The sequence below is a fragment of the Belonocnema kinseyi genome, chromosome 10 (assembly GCF_010883055.1).
Source record: "Belonocnema kinseyi isolate 2016_QV_RU_SX_M_011 chromosome 10, B_treatae_v1, whole genome shotgun sequence".
Lineage (NCBI taxonomy): Eukaryota > Metazoa > Arthropoda > Insecta > Hymenoptera > Cynipidae > Belonocnema > Belonocnema kinseyi.
In genome coordinates, this window is record NC_046666.1 from 61,024,211 (window position 1) to 61,046,922 (window position 22,712).

General features: G+C 30.1%; 1 protein-coding gene across 1 annotated transcript; it reads right to left on the minus strand.

Annotated features, from left to right (window-relative positions):
- LOC117181640 (BTB/POZ and MATH domain-containing protein 4-like) lies at positions 1 to 21,844 on the minus strand. The gene is made up of 2 exons (XM_033374535.1): positions 21,833 to 21,844; positions 1 to 1,099 (listed from the first exon to the last, which is right to left on the minus strand). Exon 2 carries the CDS (start codon positions 1,050 to 1,052, stop codon positions 87 to 89), a length of 966 nt encoding a protein of 321 aa, XP_033230426.1. The 5' UTR covers positions 1,053 to 1,099; positions 21,833 to 21,844; the 3' UTR covers positions 1 to 86.
- Positions 21,845 to 22,712: the final 868 nt, after the last annotated feature.

The window sequence follows — 22,712 nt, forward strand, 5'->3', positions numbered from 1 at the left end:
TTGTGAAAAGGTATCCTTTATAATTTATATGTATACAAAAAATGTAAAAAGGTTAACATATGCTTATTTCCCCAGAAGTTACAGCCTTAAAGATTAAGTCGGTTATTTTTTATAAATTCTACGGCCATTTCTTTAAATTCTGTAACATTATAATTTTCAGCAATTGAAAAAGAATCTAGTGCTTTAGCAATATTATTTACACATTTACTTATTTGTTGCATACAAAGTAATTTCAGATTCTTTAAACCGTATTTATCTGCTATCGCAAGCACCGCTTCTACATTTTCTTCGTTTAAATTCTCGATGCTGTCGGTGTAAATGTGACGCAGCATTAGTTCTACAATATCTGACCGAAAGTCATTTATTTCGACTTCGTTTTTCTGAGATTCTTGGAATTCATTAAAAACGGGCGATCTAGCCGCAAGTACAACTTTATGTGCAAGGAATACTTGATTATCTCTAGAAATAATCTTGAAATCGGTAAGCGTTTTGTTTTCGTAGAGTGAGTAAAACTGTTGACCCATTTCACTCGGGGGGATTTCCACTTCTAAGGGTATTATAATATCTTTTCTTGTAATCCGACAATATACGCACAAATGCATGTTAATCAGGTTTTCTGAGAACAAATCTATTCGATTTGAGTTGCCATACCAAGTACTAGTGAATATTTGTAGCGGCTGCATACAATTAAAAGTTGATTTTTCCGTAATATTCTCTAGGTGTAAAACTTCTAGGAAGTTAAGTGTCATTGTTGAGTTTATGTGATATAAACTTAATTCATATTTAAAAGTATCTGGCACATTTGGCTTAAATGTGACGGTAATACTAACGTAACATGTCTGACGAACAGATACGTAAAAACTGCACACAATTTTTGGATCCATGTTTACGATAATTTCAAAAGTAATATCCGCACCTGATTTAAGCGTATTAGTATTTATGAGAATTAATGAATTCACAGACGTCTTAATTTTCTTCTTATTTTCAGCATTTCGGTGAGCATTCTCAGAGATGTCGTTCGTCAGATCCAATAGATTTAGGACTGTAGCCATGTTGATTGTACAAAATTTTTTTCTCTTACTTCTCAAATGAATTTGATCTGAAAAAACGATGCCAACAATTACTTACGATTTTATCTAACGCAATTATTACCTATGAAAATAGTAAGATGACGATTATGGATATTTGGATGTAATCTTTTATTTGTCGTGCAATGGCCTCCTATTGCCTCATATGTAGAGGATTTTCAAAAACAAATATAAAAATTATGAAAATTAATATCATCTGGAAAATGGAAAGTTCGTAGAGATGTCAAGCTGCATCGTGAAAGGTACCGCTAACCGGGGTAATTATGGATCAAAAACGTCTGTCTAGTAAACTTTACGAAACTTTGCATAAGTTGCAGCATGAAGTGTCATATAGGGTTAAAGCACCAATTATTTTCACCCCCCCCCCCTTCGGCAACCTTTTACAATTTCTTAGATAATACATTTTTTAAGCGCTTTTGCCTTAATTTAATTATACTATCATTTTTACATATAATGCATATATTTATTATATAGTACAATAAAATATTTATCAATAATAAAATATAGTGAGCCCCTTCAATAGCCCTCCCTTCTATAGCCCTTCCGAGAATTGACGCCGCGCCACAGGTAGGTGAAACAGGAGGTTCACGGGGTGCGTTGGGTCTGAGTGGGAGTGGGCTATAATGAGTTTGTTCCGATCCACCGTCAGCCCCAGAATCAGCGCTATAGAAGAGTTTGACTGTAAATTGACTTAGGTGTTTGGCATGCCAATGATTGGGCGTGCCAAGAATCGGTGCTACTACTCTACATTGGACTACATAGAAGCGCTAAGTTTTATCATTTTACCAAGAAGTCAGAAAAAATCCAAGACATGGAGAATGTCGAATGACTAAGGCAAGAAATCTCAAAAACCTATGTACTTGGATCTTTTCGAATCGAAAATAAATATGAAAAATATTCGAAGGTGACGTATAGAGCAGGTACTGAAACGAAAGTCTATACGTACTCGCTAAATCAACGGGCCACTTTTAGTACCTTGCCAATTTAATTAGTCAAAAAGATGACTAATTTTTATTGTTTATTTCTGAGAACTACCAATTCATTAGTGAATATTCTCAACATATCCAGTGTCAAGTCGTTAACGCAAAAAAAGGGAAGATTATTTTGTTACTCAAACAGAATTTCAAGAATAACCGAGAGAGTGGATTTCAAAGAAGACACTAGCTATCACGGAAATTCACGAGAAGTGTGCCCCGGACTTTTAGATTTAAACGGAGAAATAGTAAGTTTATAATGAATATACATGAGAAACTCGCTTTATTTTTTTATATTGCTACAGAGATTAAAGTGGTTCAACAGCTTAATTTTAGGGAAACTAGGGGATTTTTGATTTGAAAAAAGGGTCTCTAGTTTGTACCTTTGTTATTTAATTAATAATTCTTTTCTTCGCTGCGATAAGTGCCCAATTCAATTAGTTATTTTTTACCAATTATCAGTTACTGAGTTCATACTTCTATAATTAGTCAAATTTGACTGCTAATTAGTTAAATTGAACTAATTCAGATTTATCGAGTACTGCGCGAACTTTTTTATTGCTAGTTTTTTTTTGTATTGTGACAAAAAAATATATTTAATAAATATTCGGGACCATACACTGATTGAACCGGTTTAGCGTTAAACTTAATAACGATGAATACAAGTCTTTCAAGAACTATATTACAAATGATGATATTAACTTAATGGAAAAAAATATAAAAAGTATTAAATACAAATTTTAAAATGATTATCCTTCATATAAACTGAAAAAGTATTTTTTCTAAACATACTTGGGTATTCTTTAAAAAAAGCAATTTTTATTTTCTGTAATAAACACATAGGTTTTATCCTATCGGGAATGTAAATATCAAACTTTGCTTATTAATAACTTCAAAGGAGAATTTGTTTATCTGGCATTCGCAGGATATCTTCATAACACACTTAGAAACAGTTATATCCTAGATAGCACAAGAGTTAGCGGCAAGCTTGCCTAAACCTTGCGATGCAAGGTCTGGTAGCTTGCATGATAAGGTGTAAACGGATTTCAGCGATTTTAGAAGAGGAGCCAAGGGATTTTACTATAATTTTTCAACAGAAGTGTACAAAGTGAAATTACAATCTGGCATTATAAAAATAAAATTGCAATTCGTGTGTCGTAATTCGTGGCAGATAGCCCTGCTTCAAATAAGAAAATTTAAAATATGTCAATTTTAATCCCTCATATATCCATATTATTATTATTATATAAAAAATTAGAGAAGATAAGTTTTCTTTCAGGTTTATGATGTTACTGCCCGATAAGTAGAAGGCATTCCTGTTGCAATGAAGTGATCTGATATGAGGAGTATGCCCAATTTGAGATATTGGGTACCCAGATAGCATAAGAGTTTGCGGCAAGCTTGCCTAAACCGTGCGATGGAAGGCCCGGAAGCTTTCATTGCAAGGTTTAGGCAAGCTTTCCGCAAATTAGACAATGTCCACCATGCGGCAATATTCACTGAAAAAAAATTGTAGGTATATTTCCTAGAATTCTTGCTATCCCAGCTAGAAAGTATCGCCGGATTCCGTCTTCCTAAATAGTTACCTGTATTAAACATTTACTTGCAGGAAAAATATAGGTGCAGTATCTAGAAAACGTAGCTGTAATGTCTATATTTCTATTGCTAAACAAGTATAGGTGTCACACCTAACCAGGTTTAGCTAGATATTCTAGGTGAAAAATAAAGCTAAACTTGACAGCCTATCTAGCTGCGTTTTCTGGCTGAAGTGCCTATAATTTTTTCTAGCTCATAGGCCGATATATCTTTAGGTATAATGTGGCAAAAATATATCAACCATATATATAAATACTTAAATCTTTATTATGTACTAGCTGCGCCCTGTGGCATCGGCTTCGCCACCGCGGAGTAAGTATACTTTTTATTGCTGCTTTTTAGTTAAAAATTGGTCGTACCAACTCAGAAACCTTCGTGGGCTCATGCACAACAACTTTTTCTAAAGATCATCACATGATCAAATGCATAGTTTACAATTCTATAAAGGACATACAAACATTCATTTTTATATAATAATAATAATAATAATAATAATAATAATAATAATAATAATAATATATATAGAAGAAGATTAGATACATACATGACGTAATTATTAAAAATCTTAAATTGAAAACAGTTATAATCAATACATATTAATATGTAAAATCGGGCGTATCGTAGAAAAGTTGTAAACAAAGATTTTTTGAGGTTATACGCGCACTGATAAAAGAATAATCACTTTCCTTTGAGAGCTTCAATATAATTCTGGAGGTTACAGCTAATCAAAAATCTCTTATTTCCATAATCGCATTTCAAGCATTGTCGTTGCATTACTGTATATATTATTCATTTTTTAACTCTCACAGCGGTTTGCCAGTGCAGAACTAGTACTTGTGTGCAGTGCCGCACACCAGTACTGCGGAAAATTGCCAGCTAGTACCGGCCCAGTACATATTTACTACTGGGACACGGGAAATCTGCACTCAGCCAGTACTGCGCCAGTGGTGTATTTCCACCAGGTCTGGTCTCAAAATGATGGACTAATCATCCCGAAAATGCGGAACGAATATCCAAGTTTATGGAAAATATTTGACTAATACGGCGACACTTCGATCAGAAATAGTCCCAAGTGCGAATTGCTGGAGATGAATACGCGGCCCAGTGTTGGTCCAATTTAGGCAGCCAAAGGTCGGCTAAAGATATTGGCCCAATATCGGCATTTTAATCGGCCCTGTGTTGAGCCAGTGCTGACAGCTTATATTGGCTATTTATATTTGCCGATCCTCCGCCGATGTTTGACTTAATATCGGCACTTTATTGCGCCAAGTATCACTTTTAGTACGGGAAACCATGTTTCACGAGGATCAACCAAAGCCTGGTCCAGTAACGGCACCTTACTGAGCCAAATGTCACTTTTACTACGACAAATCATGTTTTATTTAAATCGGCCCAATGTTGAGCCAGTTCTGGCAGCCTATATTGGCTATTTATATTTGCATGTGCCAAAAGTTCTGAACGTTCAAATGAACGAAATTTTTTACTGCTAACTTTGAAAACCAGAAAAAGTGCGTACATTTTTTTCAAATTTATGTTGAAAATAATTTATTATTGAAACAAAATTATCATGCATGTTTTAAATTGCAGTTGGAATAATATTTATGGGTAAAATAGAAATCGGTAAAAATATTTCGTTCACTTGAACGTTCGAAACTTCAGGCACATTATATTTGCCGATCCTCCACCGATGTTTGACTTAATATCGGCACTTTATTGCGCCAAGTTTCACTTTTAGTACGGAAAACCATGTTTCACGAGGATCAACCAAAGCCTGGTCCAGTGACGGCACCTTACTGAGCCAAATGTTACTTTTACTACGACAAGTCATGTTTTATTTAAATCGGCCCAATGTTGAGCCAGTTCTGGCAGCATATATTGGCTATTTATATTTGCAGATCCTCCACGCAGCGCTTGGTCCAGCATCGGCACTTTATTTCGCCAAATCTTACTTTTAGCAACTAAAAAGAAAATCTTACACGAAAGATAAGAAGATGTTTATTGAAAAATTGTCAAAATTCACGATAAAATTCTTTCAGTTCTATCATTAGAAATTGTAAATGTTTATGAAAAATTACATTTCCTGTAATTGCAAAAAGTTTAAAAATAATCTACAAAGGAAAAAACGAAATATTATGCGAAGGAAAATTGTAATCGATTTAAATTATTTATTTAAAAATTATTGTATTGATAGTCCTGTTAACAGTTCGTGTATTTCACATTTACATAACGCCGCATAATAAATAATTAGAAAAAGAGAGCTTAAAATTTGGTTCTTTAACATTTCTGAACTGTAACAAATGAGGATGGCTTTTTCACAGAATTTCCACTTGTCGGTTTAGCGCATTGGTTAGCACAATTATCGACGACACTACTCCAATCAAAAATTATACGACCGCGCTAATTATCCATGTGCAGACAAGTTTATACTGAAATTAACCAGGAACTACATCGCTAGTGCAGCATGTAACACTGAAAAACCACTAATTTCGGGGCCATATTATCCTAATCCGGGTTATCATGAAAAAGCGAGATTGACAGTTTATATACTTCCAGAATCATTCACACACTTGAATAGCGAAGGTTATCTTCAAAATTTCAATAACATACCCGCTATTTATCATATACATAGGCATAAGTTTGATAAAAGAATATTACACAAGGCAAATGAAATGTATGAGAATTTTAATATTCCACGTAGATACTCAACTAACATACCCCTAAGGGATAATAAGGACAAACACAGGCACACTACAAAGCGGTATTGGTGGCTAGCATAAATAATTACTGCGCATACAAATGTTAAACTAGTTTTTATTTTCTATTTCTCTTTAAATTTTTCTAGTTATCAATCAAGATCAATATAGATAGTAAACTTTAGTATGTAATAATAGATATGTAAGAAGCATAATTCTAATTCTTTTTATTTTCCCATGACGATTCTGTGAGCGTCTAAAGTAGGCCGATTAGAACATACACTCTTTAAGCGATATAAATCAAGCGCTTTTTCTTACAAATTTTTTTACAGCGCTATAAATGTATATAAATATATTATGTAAATTGATTTCAATAAACATTGTTTAAAAAAAATTAGCACTCCCGACTGCTAGGTGATAGATTTAGGTATATACATGTAGGTTCGTTACCCCGTAGCGTCAGAATATTTATTTGTAGTATAATGTTCGAAATGTAATATATGTATTTAATCTAAACAGGCCCATTAATATTTATATTTAAAGTACTCGCAATCAATTAATATTTATTTTTTAAATACATTTTTGTTATATCCTTAGACTATAGCAGTAATCGTTAAAATTAACCGAAATGTTTAAATGAAATTTCAATTCTTGAAATTATTAATAATATTCAAACGATATGCAGTCGGATAATGATGAATGGATAAAGCAGATGCGTTCTAAGAAAAATTAAATTATTTTTTATCAGTTTTTAAATTAACTCCGGCATCCAGGTTGGTCTGGTATTGGTACACAGTATTAGGCCGACAATGGCAGCCAAGTGCAGGCCATAATTATCATTCCGTCATTGGCGCAATAATGGCAGCCGAGCTTCGGCAATATGTTGGCCGACTATAGGCCAATGTTGGGCCGAATGTGACTTCGCACTTGGAGTACGTAAAAAGGCTAAGAAATTTTTTAATTGCTTTAGTATACATGTGACTGTAATTTCCATATATATGAATGATTTACGACGTTTTGACTGAGCTATGCTTTTTTTTCTTAACGAATATTTCTAACCCTCATCGTTTTGTTTAAATTCATTTAAAAACCAGCTTGAACAATTCACGTAATTATTGCAAATTTAAAGAAAAATATCTAAACAGTTCGTAACATTATTTTAAATGCGAAAATGAATTGTGAAATGAAACTGTTACACTGAGAACAAAATTCTATTGAATCAAAATTACACACTTTCGCGTTCATCCAAAAGCAGGTACTATTTTGATTTAAATGTATAATTACTGCTACAATAATCATTTATTTCCGAGTTTATATCAGCTTGATTGAACTGGAGCGCTTTGAAATTTGTATATTAAAATTCCAGATTAACAAAGTTGCATTTCAATTGTTTTGGGACTCTTTGAATTGGTCAGCTATTTTGGACTTAATTAATTCTGCCAAGCCGCATTCGGAGATATACTCGTTCTATAGTTTTAAGACATTCTGAATAGGAGAACATAACCTAAAAAAACTAAATTAAGTTCAATTCGTGATTTACGATTGACAGAAGAAACACATGAATCGTTTCAAGTTCTCAATGAAATGGAGTTAGAAGGATGCCAAACTGAATGGAGAAGTGCAGGTTCCCTTTTACAGAAACGAATCTGCATCATACAATTGATGTTTGATGTAGTCCGATGAATTGTATAATGCAGATTCCGCTCTTCATTATTTAATTGTAGTGAATGGGAAGTGGCTGCAAGTAAGTTTGAATAGGAAAATGCAGATAAGTTAGGGACGTAAATGAATTGGATTTTTAAGATTCAATAATGTCTATCATAAGAAACCTATTTTTTAAATATGAATTGAAAATGAAATATCAAATTAATTTAAATATTTTAATTATTATAATATTTAAATTGTAATCAAATGTAAATATATGTTAATGAAATAGAATTTTATATAACTATCAAATTTTTCAATAAATCATAATAAATTATACAAATCGCTGAATTAAAGATTTGCGATTATAATAAAATGTAAACATGGACGAGCTTTTGGTTTGCGCATGGCGTATGCGCAGCCGCAGTCTCTCTCTTTCGCATTGAAAGAAAAATGCAGAGTATTGCGTTTTACAATACTATGCTACGATAACTATTCGATATTATAGTGATTAAATTTTAAAAATAAAGTTTTTCTTTTTTCTGGTCTGTAATTTTCTTTTGTGAATAGTATTATTACAATTAACAGTCGTTTTTTAATTGGTAACGAAATATTTTTTGGTGAATCGTAAAATAATCAATCGTTTCTTGTTTCCTGGGTAAGTTATAATGTTAGATCTTATATAAAAAATGTATATATTTACTGAAAGATCTACTTACTTTCCGTCCAAATAAAATTTTGCAGAGAGATGAGACAGGAAAGAAGGTATCGACTCTATATGCCTAAACGCGAGTCACACCCCACCCACATTTCAAGCTTCCCCTTCCCCTTGACTAGTCCGTACTTTCAGACGGGACCGTATTATGAAGTAATATGAACATACATAAACATACGGACTGCCGGATGTTTCGACTCGACCAGGAAAGAATGTTTCAGAGATTACAGCCATGAATGAGTGAGTTCTTATATTCAACTGGCCATTTTCAAATATCATACAAATATACAATTTTTTCCAATTATACAGTTACACTTAAAAGTCCTCAAATGCGCCAGTGTGAAGCATTTAACACTGGCTAATATTTAAAAATTAAACCATATTTTAAAAATCTTGGAATCCTACAAATAAACGATTAAAATATATAAGTAATGTAATACATCGTATAATATTCATTAACAGAAATTCATTTAAAGTTTTTAATTTTTTTCGCTTATTTGAGGGCATTGTAAAAAAAAAGAAAATAAAACCTATTTTTGCACCTGAGAAACTCTAATTCTGCAGATGCTTTCGATGACATCACCCTAAATTGTTATCTTTTCCCATATCTATTTTTTGCTTCACTCCCTAAAAAAGGAGCCCTTGAAACTGGGTATAAGTTCCCCCACTTGAAACCCTGTTTGCACAGTGAAGTGCTGCTAATTTCTCTGTAAACTGTTATTTTAAAAGATATACCACCCCCTTGGGTGTACGACAATCAAGGTCCATTTAGTTATAAAAGCATTAATATATAAGGGAGCTTCACTCAAAGCAAAACTATTTTGATTGTATCACAAGAATTCACCCTTTACTCTAATAAGAAAATATAAAATGTCGGGAATTTAAGAATGTATTTTTATAATTGTATTTCAAATTGTTTTCCTGCTTTGCATCGAAATCGATTTCTGAGTAATTAATAATTGCAATTATTCAAGATTTCCACAATGTAACTCAAAATGTTATAAATCATGATAATATTGTGAAACTTTAATTTCAAACATTTTATTTTTTAATCTCTTCATAATATTCACACACAAAATATTGGATGCCTAGGTTTTTTAGCTTTAGTGTAACAAAATATATATTCAAAGTTGATTTAAAAAACAATCAAGTTACTTGAAAACAATAAAAAATATTGAAAAATTCACTAAAATCAGTAAATTTGAAGTAATTTAGAAAATTTCAAGACATTTCCAAAGAATTTAATGTAATTTCTCAGAATTCAATTATGCAAATGGAGTAGAATAATTGAGTGAATTTAAAAGGATTCAGGTCAATTTAAAGGCTTCAAAAGAATTCCAAACAGGTGAAAATAATTCAAAAGAATATAGGGTAAATTAATAAGAATTCAGGATAAATTCCCAATGAATTTAAATGAATTACAAAAATGTTTTTAAATGTCTAAATATCGGAAACAGAACGAAATACCTCACTTCTTCTGAGTGAATTTGTTGAAATCTATTAAAATATTACGAAAAACCGTGAAATTCTATGAAATCTGATATTTCCTGGAATGTTGCAAAATTTATTAAAATACCTTGAAAACTTATAACTCCCTTAAAATCATTGAATTCTTCGAAATTCTGATAAAGTCCCTTCGAATCTGTTAAAATATCTCAGAACCTTATAGCCTGAATAAAAAAGCTTCCACTTGAGTTCGACTTGAATTTCCCCCAATCAAGACATGCTGAAGTCGAAAAGTTCGACTTGAGCATGTCTCAGTTTTTAGACGGAGCCAGACTTCAATTTATATCTTGGAGACAAGTTTTTATGCCTTGAAGGCATAAATTAATCTCTTGAGTCGTATTTTTATGACTCCAACACGTGAGGCTTATAACTTCATGCGTATACCTGCCTCAACAAAAAGATTATTTCTAACAGTCATAAAAGCTAATCTTTGTTAATTGTTTGAACAATCTTGTAGGAGATTGCAGGAGATCCTTCCAGTAAGTTACAATTTTTATTTTTTTTTTTTAAGAAAATTTTTAAGGGTTATACTCGTTCAGACCCACCGACTCTGAATTTTTAAATTTAAAATAACTAATTCAATAATAAGAAATTTTTCATTCATCAATTTTAATCTCATTTATGAGCCAAAGAATGTTTGATAATCTCTGCGAAGACAAGGCTCGTATTGAATCAAGTAAACGTCGTCTTAGCTAAGACAAGGCTTGACTTGAGACAAGTAAACGCCGTTTTACCTATCGTAGCCATAAAAGTAAGACAAAGGCCTATGTCTCGACTCAGTTTTGAGACGCAGCCAGACATCGATGTCTTGGCGACGAACTCAAGACATAACCAAGTCGAACTCAAGTCGAAGCATTTTTACTCAAGAGGTTCTATAAAATCGTTTTATGTCCTCCAATACTTTATGAAATTCTAAACAGCATTATGTAATTGTAAAATCGTTGAAAATAACCCCTTCAAAATTGGCCTTTTAATCTTCCAAAATACCCGAAAATATTTTTGATCCATTAAAATCTAATTAAAGTATTTAAATCAATTGAAAATTCCTTGGATCTTTCAAAATACTCTAAAATATTTAAAATCCTTAAAAAAATTGTTGACATTTTTTAAAGGTCTTAAAATTTCCCCATAATGTTTTTTATTACCCAAAAAATTCAAATCATTTGAAATCTTTTGAATTTCCTTGAAACTTTTTGAAGCTCTTTAAAATGTCTTAGAAGTTTTAAAAATGCCCTGAAATCTTTAAACGCCTTTTGGAATTCCTTGAAATTATTGAAAGCTATTAAAAATGCCTTGGAATCTTTAAAACTACCCTTAAAATTTAATTCCTTTAAAAACTTTTCGAATGCCTTGAAATATTTTGGAGCTCTTAAAAAATCATAGGAATCTTTTTGAATATTCTAAAATGTTTTAAATGTTGAAGTCTTTCGAAATCATTTAAAACTTTATAAAGCTGTTAAAAACCCTTAAGATTTAAAAAATATCTATTAAAAATTCATTGGATTTTTTTAAAATACCGTAAAATATTTAAAATCCGCTAAAATATTTTGAAATTCTTTGGAAACTTATAAGCTCTTGAAAATGCCTTAGAATCTTTTAAAAATTCCTAAAAAATGCAATCCTTTAAAATCCTTTAAAGCAAAATTTGAAATTTATAAAAAATTCCTCGAAATCTTTCAAATATGCTTAAATATTTTAAATCCCTTAAAATCTTTCGAAGAAATCCTTTGAAAAGCTTTTAAAGCTCTTTAAACAAATTTGGAATATTTTAGAATCACTTAAAATATATACACTGTTTTAAAATCTTTTCAAATCCCTTGCCATTTTTTGGAACTCTTGAAAAACCTTTGAAATTTTTGAAAATATCTTAAAATCTTTGAAATTTCTTTAAATATCCTGAAATTCCTTAAATTTTCTAATGTTCTGGAAAATGCCTTAGAATCTTTTAAATTCCCCTAAACAAATTTTGATCTTTTGAAATTTTTTGAAATCCCTTACAATTTTTAAAGCTCTTGACAATTTCTTGATTTTTTTAAATATCTAAAATCTTTCAAATCTTTTGAAATTTTTTAAGTTTCTGAAAATTTCTGGACACTTTTTCAACACCCTGAAAAATAGCAGTGCCTTTGAAATCTATTGAAATCCATCGAATCTTTTCAAAGATCTTTAAATTTCATGGGAGGTTTTAAAGATACCCTAAAATCTAAAAAATCCTTTGGTGTGCCTTAACAATATTGAAATCTATTAAAAATTGATTGGAATTTTTTAAAAGCTATAAAATATTTTAAATCCATCGATATCTATTAAAATCCTTTGCAAATTTGTAAGGCTCTTGAAAATTCCTTTGAATTTTTAAGGCTCTTGAAAATTCCTTTGAATTTTTAATCGTATCTTAAAATATTATAAATCCTGGGGAATCCCTTTTAAATTATTAAAGTTTATTACAAACTCCTTCGGATGCTATAAAATACCATAAACCATTTCAAATCCTTTGCAATATTTCGAAATTCCATGAAAGTTTTTGAAAGTTCTTGAAAAAGACTTGGAATCTGTTAAAATATCCTAAAAAATGTTTGAAATCCCTCGAAATTTTTTAAGTTTTTGAAAGTATCTGGAATTTTTTCAATACTCTATAAAAGTTCAAAGACTTTAAAATCTCTTAAAATTCCTTTATCTTATTCAAATCTCTTTCAAATATCTTGAAAGTGTGAAAAATTCCCTAAAATCTTAAAAATTTGTAGTGAATTTATTATGATTCAAATCTATCACAAATTTCTCGTGATATTTTAAAATATTATAGAATATTGCAAATCCTTTAAAATATTTTGAACTTCCTTGCATCTTTTGAAATTCTCGAAAATACCTTCTGGAATCTTTTAAAATAACCTAAAAAATGTTTATCTATTTAAATCTTTTGAAATCCCTTGAAGTTTTTTAAACCCCTTTAAAAGTCCCTGGAAGTTTTAAAAGTTTCATAAAATCATAAAAGTCCTTTGGAATACCTAGAAAATAAAAATCCATTCCATTTCTTTGGAATCTTTTTAAATATCCTAGAAAATTTAAATTCTTTACAACTTTTTGCAATTGTTTTAGGCTCTTCCGAAATTCTTGGCATATTATCTGAAAAAAAATTTTTAATCCTTGAACTTCTTTATAATCCCTTTAATTAATAAAATCTATTCAGAACTTTTTAAATCTTTTAAAATATCCACAATTTTTTTAAAGAATTTAGAAAAGTGACTACAAAATAATTTGAGAAAAAAGTGAATGTATGGCAGTTCAGGATTTGCCTGAACTGCGGTGACCCTGTACTATATTAAAAATAGGATTCATTAAAAAAATAATAGGTTATTAATTTTCAAATATAAAATATTATACGGTTTCCAAATGGAAGTACTTAAAATATAATATGTACAATTTGAAATTGTAGAATTTAAGTTTAAACTATTTTTAAAGTGTATCAATGAACCCACTTCCTTTACCATCCGGAAAATTCAAACCAACTCAGAATTAAAATCTATTGCAACTAGCAGGATGGGATGAATCATTTTATGAGTTTTTTAATCAGGACAGGAAAAATCTTTCTCTAGGAGGACTTCAATCTATGAATTCGTGGAAGTATCGAACAATATCCTGGCAATGTTAATAACTCACGGCCATCATAACGCGCTCGGACGTTCTATATCGCTCGTAAAACACTTTACAACTTTGCCAATAAAAAACTTTCAACAATTCACTCAACTGAAGATCAATATTGAACCAAATTCTATTGGACCAGAGGCAGCCAATGAAATTTTGTTTCGCTGAGGGTAAATTCTGCGGATTCTGCGCCACTATCATGCGATTCTCATTGGTTGCTCCCTCGTCAAGAGGGTTGGTACCTTTTATCAAGATGCAGGGAAATCGCGATGGACGTTCGTCTACAACCTCTCCTTTTTCTAGAAGTTGAAAAAAACAACAAAAGGATAAAAATCGTCGAGGCGCTTCGCAATAATTTTATTTTCCATGTCGGAAAAGAAGCGAGTTGCCTACCGAGATTTTGAGGATTTTTCCCAAACTTACGTAGCTTAAACTGGGAACAAAAATTGTGTGATTTAGAGGCGGTCGTTGGGTGTTCACTTTTGCTATTCGTCTTCTTATGAGAATAAGAAAGAGACCAGAACAATATATTCTAGAATCTGGAAGCTTGTAAGCAAACTCTAAAATTGGAGATGAATATGGAACGAGTAGCATAAAAAGGATATGTATTTTTGCATCTTTATGGTCTGACCTACTGTAGTTTTTTTTTACTTTTATGGCTCTTGATATCATAGAAATAAAAAGGATTTAAAAGATTTTAATTACGAAAGTGCTGTGCCTACTCTTATTCTACATTCTTTCTAAATGCTTAATCTATTTTCTCAGGCATAATTTGTAGATAATATGAGATGTACCAAAATTCGAAAGGAGAAAATAGTTTTTGAGTGTAAATGGTTTATATTAAAAAATTACTTTATTTTAAAATTTAATTTCACTTCGTGTACCGTATACCGATTGCATTATTTCAAATTTAAAGGTCTGCACAATTTTAAATTCAATAAAGTGTTTTTAAATTGAATAGTTTTGTAGCCCTAGTTTATCCGTCATCAGAATACAACAATCTGAAATAAATATAGGACTGTTAAAAACAACAAGCACAAATAAATTTACCAATAAATAATATCAAGAATTGTAATATAAAAAACAGCTACAATAATACAATCTAGGAATGTATTCATTTGAGTTACTTGGTATGATTTATACATAATCTATGGAAATTTGGAGCTAAAAATACTAAGACTAAAACGTAGCAAATGAAATTTTGAAGTCATCTTACTTTTTAGAAAATAAAGTTGCCATTTCTAAAACTGCTAATACAGTAAACCCTGGAGTGAGTGCCGGTTTTGGGACTGACCTTGGACCTAACTCCCTAGACAAAAGTCCACTCCGAATGTAAGCAGTCAAATGTGAGTGAGCACCTTCCCCGCTGCTCTCACTATTTCCCACTGCACTGCATCAATTCTCGGAAGAACAAACTCTGGGGGCCCTATCTCTCGGGTTCACTGTATTTGAAGCATTCTTTATACAAAAATTCAAATAAAAAGATTTCTTACGAGAAATTGAGGTAAAAATTATTTGGCCTCAATTTTAAAAAATCTTCAAATATTCATAAGGATACAAAACATAGATACAAGGCAAAGGAAAACGAAGGAAGAAAAAATAATGGTTAATAATGCATTTATAAAATTTGTGATAACTGCAAACATTTACTTAACTTGAATTAAATTACAAGACACTATAAAATAACACTTCCGAAAAGTAAATCAAAAAAATGTTTGAAACGATTTATATTTCATTATTTACACGTATTAATCAAATATTTATAATTATAAAAATGAAGTAAATGAGAAGCCGTGTAGCAACAATCATTGTTGCGAAAGAAATACTTAAAAAACAGAAAAGAACAATTTGGTATGTAATTTAAAGAAAACAAAATGTAAGCATACTTTGTTATTGTTTCCAGAGAAGAAATTCTCGTAACCGAAAAATCATGCATCTACCAGTCATCAGTCATCAGTATCCAAGACTGAAAAAATCTTATTGTTAAAAATAATAAACACAAAAACTTGAATTGACAAATAAAATTAAGAAATTAAGTTACCCACATGTTATGCGATACACCATCCCTGTAATGCGTAAATAAACTATACCGAAATTAAGAAGAACGTCAGATCTGAAAAGCATTATAATTTTAAATGCATATCATTTAAGAAGACAAATTCCACAATAACGTTTTTATATCTTTAAAAAAATGATCAAATATACTTAAACTAAATGGTTTTAATGTACATAATAATTAACGATTAATTGATAAAACTCGAAAATAATTTTTAAAATATACTTAACTAGATGAACTTATCAACCACTATATTGCACTTCTGAAAAGTAAACCGGGAAAATATAAAAAAGTTGACACGTGTAATTAATAAAATAATATGAAAGTAAATTTTTAATTAAAATTGTTTAACCCAGGGAATAAGAGACACGAATGAGACAACGGTCCAAAGGCTGAAGTTTGAGTAAATGTTAATAGCCGTAGCATGTGTTTTTAAGAAATATGTCAAGATTACAGATAATTATACAATTGTATATCAATTTAATACGTATAATATTCGTAATAAATTGAACCTGAAAAAGGGAACATGACACAAAAATCAAAAGCACCATCAGTAATAAAAAATCAATAATAAATATACAGATCAGCATAGTTGGCTGACGTGGAAAAGACCTTGTAAAAATCCGTTCATCAAAATAAAGATTGGGCTCCGCTTTATCATCAAAACGCATTGCCCTTTTTTGATAGGCATTATTAGTACCACTATGTCAAATTCATTTCACGATTTGTATTCGAGAAATTTCTTCATCTCGGATACTTTCTCGGATACTTTTGACCCATCGTGTATTTTTTCTTAAGAAAAATATCAATTTTACCCACAGTAAAATATTTTATACGCACGATTGATATTTAACCCTGGCCCTTCCTACTTAAAACTAAATATTCATTTCAGAACAATCTACCGGCCTTCCTGTAGCTATACCTAAAAAATTGCAAATTCCAATCTCACCCAACACACATTCTAAGATTTTAACTAATAGTGTCCAGGTGATAAAATTTCATGTTAGGTAATATCTATTGGCATATGTCCGACGTATCACCTGAACTTGGAAGCTTTGACTCAAATTTATCACTCAAGCTTTGCCTGAAATCATCCACCGTTTCATCTACAAAATATTATTCGAAGCTTTAGGAAATGCAGGAAATAACAATTTGAAATATTTTTTATTAAATGAAGAAAATGTTATACTCATCGCTCGTCCTTACGACAAACAAAGAATAATCTATATTTGTAATATTAAATAATTAAACGGTGTATGCTGTAAATATGTAACGTGTGCTCTGATGACCATATTCACGATTGCGTTGAAGAAAAAGCATCCTATTAAATATTAGTAGCCATTCATCTGACGAGCTCAAAATATAATTTAGTTTGATTCAATAAAAAATGTAAATCTAAGTTTAGGAATAGGCCGAATCCATTTCAAATCAGGCAAGTTCTACACTTGAAGTCGCAGATTCTCTGAGGTACAAATATTTCGTTTTTCTAGAGGAAATCAGGCTATAGGTATTTTTGTGAATTGTGAGAAAAAAATGTAATAATTTATGAATATTTGAATTTTTCGCTTTGTTTTTCAAAAAAAAAAAAAAATTTTCTTTAAGGTGGGAATATTTTTAGACAATTTTTTGTTAAATTTGTCCTATCATTAGGAAAATATATTGTGAGTTTTATGCAGGTGAAATAACTTTTATGGCCAGGAGAAATTTTTGTCATAAAATCGAATTTTCGCATTTTTCTTGCAAACAACGGATACGAAAAAATGTTAAGAAAATAGTTTGAACAGTTAAAAGACTTGTACAACAAATTTCTTTACTCATTTTGATATCTTGTACCATTTCCGAGAAAAATAAAAATTCAATATTTCTTTTTTGGAAACTGCAGTTGCAGCAGAGCACTTAATTATTTTAACTGTACCAATCTTTTATTAACTAGCACCCGATTATTTTAACTGTACCAATCTGTTATTAACTATATTTTAAATTGCTCTTCTGTGCACAGTTTCAAAATCTGGACACACTTTTCGCTTGGCATTTACATTTATTCTTCGAGTTTCATTAATTATTGTGAATCTAAATTTGCACAGAGACATTAAACTTTTACAGAATGATAGAAAAAATGAATAAAGACAATTTTAAATTTCAACTTTTAATTTTTATATAAAATTTAAAAAAACAAGTTGAAGGACTAGAAAAATAATTATGGGTAATTTCTGTGAAAAGGGAGGAACTCTAACTATATAAAAAACAAATTTTGTTTGAGTTTTTGTTCATATAAAAATGTTATTCTATCAATTTTTATGCGGTTTAAACCACTTTTGTGAACCAGAGAATTTTTTTCTTTATAGATATTAAATTTTTTATTTTACTCGGAAATGGTGCAAGATATCATAAACAAGCAAAAGTACTTCTTGCAGAACCTGCTTAACTGTGCAAAATGCTTTCTCAAATTTTTTGCGTACCTGTTGTTTTCAACAAAAATATAAAAATTCAATTTTATGAAAAAAATTATCACCTGAACTTAAAAGCTTTGATTCAAATTCATCACTCATACTTTGCCTGCAGTCATACACCGTTTCAAATATTTTTCAACAATCAAAATTTTAATTTGCGAATGTATAATTTTAATATGAAATAAATAATTTTTCATTATTTTAAACTTCCCAACTAAAAATGTACACGAAACAGGGGAAATATAGAGACTTTTCACAAAAATAGAGGAATAAATTGTTTTAAATGCATTTAATATAGATAACCTTGAATTCAATATAAAACGCTTTAAATTCACAATATTTTAAGTCGAAAGAAGTCGAAATTTTAGCCTCTAGTTGAATTTTCAAACAGCAAAGATTAATTTGTAAGCGAGTAGTCGAATTTTCAAACAAAAACGGCAAAATTTCAACCAAACTGTCGAATTTTCAAGCGAAAAAAAAACAATATTTTTCAGAAGATAGTTGAATTTAAAAAAAAGGTTAATTTGCAACCAAAAAAAAGATAAATTTTTAACCAAAAAACTTGACGTTTTTACTAAAAAAGGAAAATTTTCAATCCAAAAGAATGAATTTTCTATAGAAAAAGGCAATTCTTCAACAGAACAGCTTAATTTTTGAACAAGAAGATATTTTTTTTTAACAAAATAGTGGAATTGTCAGCAAAATAATAAAATTATTAGCCAAATAGTTTAATTTTCACGAAAAATAATGAACTTTCAACTAAAAATATTTGGATTTTCTGATTCATTTTTCTTAAATCAGTTCGTATTCAAACGTAAGACGAGAAAAAAGGGTAAAGGAGACGTTTCTTAAAAGAAGAGGAAAAAGACTATTTGGAAAAATCAAAACTTTGAATACGGTTTCACGAAATTAGAAATTATTATAATATTCAAACGCTATTAACTTACGATTTTTTAAGCAAAAAGTTCATGAGAAATTATTCAATTTTTAATGTATTCTTTCAAAATTGTACAATTTTTTCTAGTTTTGAATTTCAATCTTAAAAAGTCCATTGCGATTAAAATTAAAACTATAAAGTATAGCGAACTTATGAGAAAAAGAAACAGAAAAAGTCAATTAGTCGCGTTTTTCTTCAAGAAGTCGCAAAAAGTCGAATTTTATATAAAAAAAAGTCACATGATCCGATCCCTGATAATATAAATATTTCATACTGAATTAAGAAAATGTTTTATTCAATTACATGTTTTAATTGGATATTGTGAAAAAATATATTTTTAGGACGCTTGCTCGTTCTTAAGGCAAACAAAGAATAATCTAAACTAATAATATTAAATAGTGAAAATCTTTCCTTTAGATAAAAATAATGTTGAATCTGCAATATTACGATAGTTTAATGAAACAGACAGATTCTAAAGAATTAAGAGTTACGAGTTTAAATTTCTAAATAATAGATTTCTAAATTTAAAAATTATAAATAAATAGTCCCTAGGGTGCTCATAACATCAAAGGAAAATTTCGATCAGAAATAATACTTATTAGCAATACAACCTTCGCGTTTAGTTTCCTCTGATACTAGAACTGACCCGTCGCGATATTTTTTCTTGATCCAATTGAATTAATCATTTGTTTCTAAAAACTGTGCCGATAAGTTTAAACAATTAATATCACAAATACCATATGTGACATTAAATTGAATTATTTGGTTGATTTTTAACCAATCTATTGAGATTATTACATTTTACATAAAGAAAAAATAATAATCCAAGAAAATTAATGAATTTCTAAAATTGCTAATATTAAAATTAATTATTTTTTCAAAAACTGAAATAAAAAGATTTCTATCAAGAAAGTAAGGTAAATCATTCAGAACTCAATTAAAAGAACTCTTAAAATATTCGTAAGTAAACCATGCTGATTGGAATAAATCATGAGCTTAGAGCCTCTATTTAAAAATTTTGTATTTAAGATTGAATAGTAATCTACTTTATTAGAAATAATTTTCTGCAAAATGAGCATAAAAAATATTCACCCTTAAAAAGCAGATTTACAAACTAACACACTTTTCGGCTAAATAGAGACAAAAATAACCAAAAAGAAAAAAGTTGGAGAAAAGGGAAAAAGTCAACTAAAATCAATCTCTCACTTTTTCCTTTCTTTGTCCTTTTTATACTACTAGGGAAATAACATGTTTCGAGGCCTATTTAGACCTCTTCGTCAAGGTTTATTTATAGGATAAGATAAAGATATGCTAAATTGATTTACTTGAAAAGAAAATATTCTGATGAATATTAATAAAAGATTGATTAATTATAATATAATCTATATATTTAGAGAACAAATGATTATTTTATAAAAGAATCCATTTTACTTTAAAGTAAAAGAAAGTTAATTTAACCAATTAATAACTCTATCCTATCATTTGTTGTATCTTGAGAAGTCCGTTTTTAAATTAATAGCTTTGTTGGCTTTTCTCTAACTTTAGTAGCAAAATTTAAGAGAGATTAAGAACTTTTTGTTATTATTTGTATCTAATTTTTCATTACTTCTTTTTTTTTGAAAACAAAACTAACTCTTTTCTTGATGTTCAACATGTTTTTCGGATAAATTCCCTGAATTTTGTATTTTATCAACAAGTCTTTTGTACAATATTGTGGATCTTAGTTTTTTACTGATTATAGGCAAAATTCTTTAATATTTTGTACAGGTGCCACAATCATATCAATAAAAATACCCCGATTTCTGTTTATTTCAGTAAAATGTATTACTTATCAAAAAATAACGATCAATTTCAAATTGTCGTTTACAATACTTCGTATTGTTTTTGTCATTTGAACAATTTGGAATCACAGAATAGAACATTACGTCAATTACTAAAAACACAATCTTTTTCTCCCTCTTTTACCTTTTTTGTTATTTATTTCTTTATGAGCAGAAAAGTGAGATAGTTTGGAAATCTGTTTTTTAATGTTGAATCTTTTTCATGCTTATTTTGCATAAAATTATTCCAGATAAAATAGATTACTGTTCAATCATGAATAAAAAATTGAATTAATTAACTATCCAATATAGTTGATAATGGAAGTGTGAATAAAACTTGAAAATTCAGTAAAAAACGACTAAAAATAAGGAAGGACCAAGAAAAGCCTAGTGCCTGATCTAAAAGAAATATAAAACGACCCACTCGCTACACTATTTTAGTATAGAGGTCACTATGCGATCTGAAATACAACCTGTTTCCGCGCCGATTCACTCATTTGCCATGCGACGTGAGAAAACAGGAGGAATTTGAAAATGGAAATTAATTAAATTAAATTAAAATGGAAAACTAAGGAAATTGGAATGGAATTTGGGTTAGACAAATGCGCCAAGGTTTATTTGAAGCGAGGAAAACTTAATGGCATCCCTGAAGATCCTGAGCTCGTTGATAGAAGCGCCATACGACACATTTGCGCTGGAGAGACTTATACATACCTGGGCGTGCCACAGAGCCGCATTCAGGATGTGACATCTATAAAGGATACTATATATATTATGTATATCGCGGATTCCAACGTCGAAGAGTTGCGTTGGCAGCATTGCCTCTTCAGGCCAGTCCCCAGAGATCCCTTCTCTTCTGCGAAGCCCGGGGACAATGCAGGGACCACTTGTTCGCCGGATCCTCCTGTCTTTCAGAAAACCGCCAGCAAAAGGAAAGAATTATGTTAATCAAATTAGAATTAAAAAAATAAATAAAAATTTCTTAGAATTATGAAGGGTTGCTACATAAAGCTGGTTTTAAAATTGAACGATTTTTCCATGTTCCCAAGGTCTACTTTTGAAAAAATTTAAGAACTTCTTTTGCAAAAATCTTGTAAATTCATTCTACTGTTTAAAGACTTTTAAAACAATTTCTAGTACCGTTATTAATTAATGAAAATTTAAAAGGTTTTTCAATAATACTATTCAATTCTTAACAATTCTCATTATTATTACTATAACCCAGAACTGTAGCAGATCTGTATTCATTACAAATGAACATCCTTCAAGTTGCTCTGACAAATGACTTAATATGAACATATAAGGAATTAAACTTGCACCTAGAGTCTCTGATGAATGCATGATGGCCATCCTGACCACAGCTACCATTCACATTATTATTGCTATAATTTTTTTTAATTAGGAAGACATATTATTTTTGTTGGTCAAAAAGTACTAAAATAATTATCAAGACTTTTAAATAGGTGCAGCTACACAATTTTCAGTTATTTTTCAAAATTTCATGACTTTTCCGGGTTTTCCAGAACTTTAAAAATTTGACCGCTTTTCCAGGGTTTTCAGTGTGCTTGAATTTCTGAACGTTCAAATGAACGAA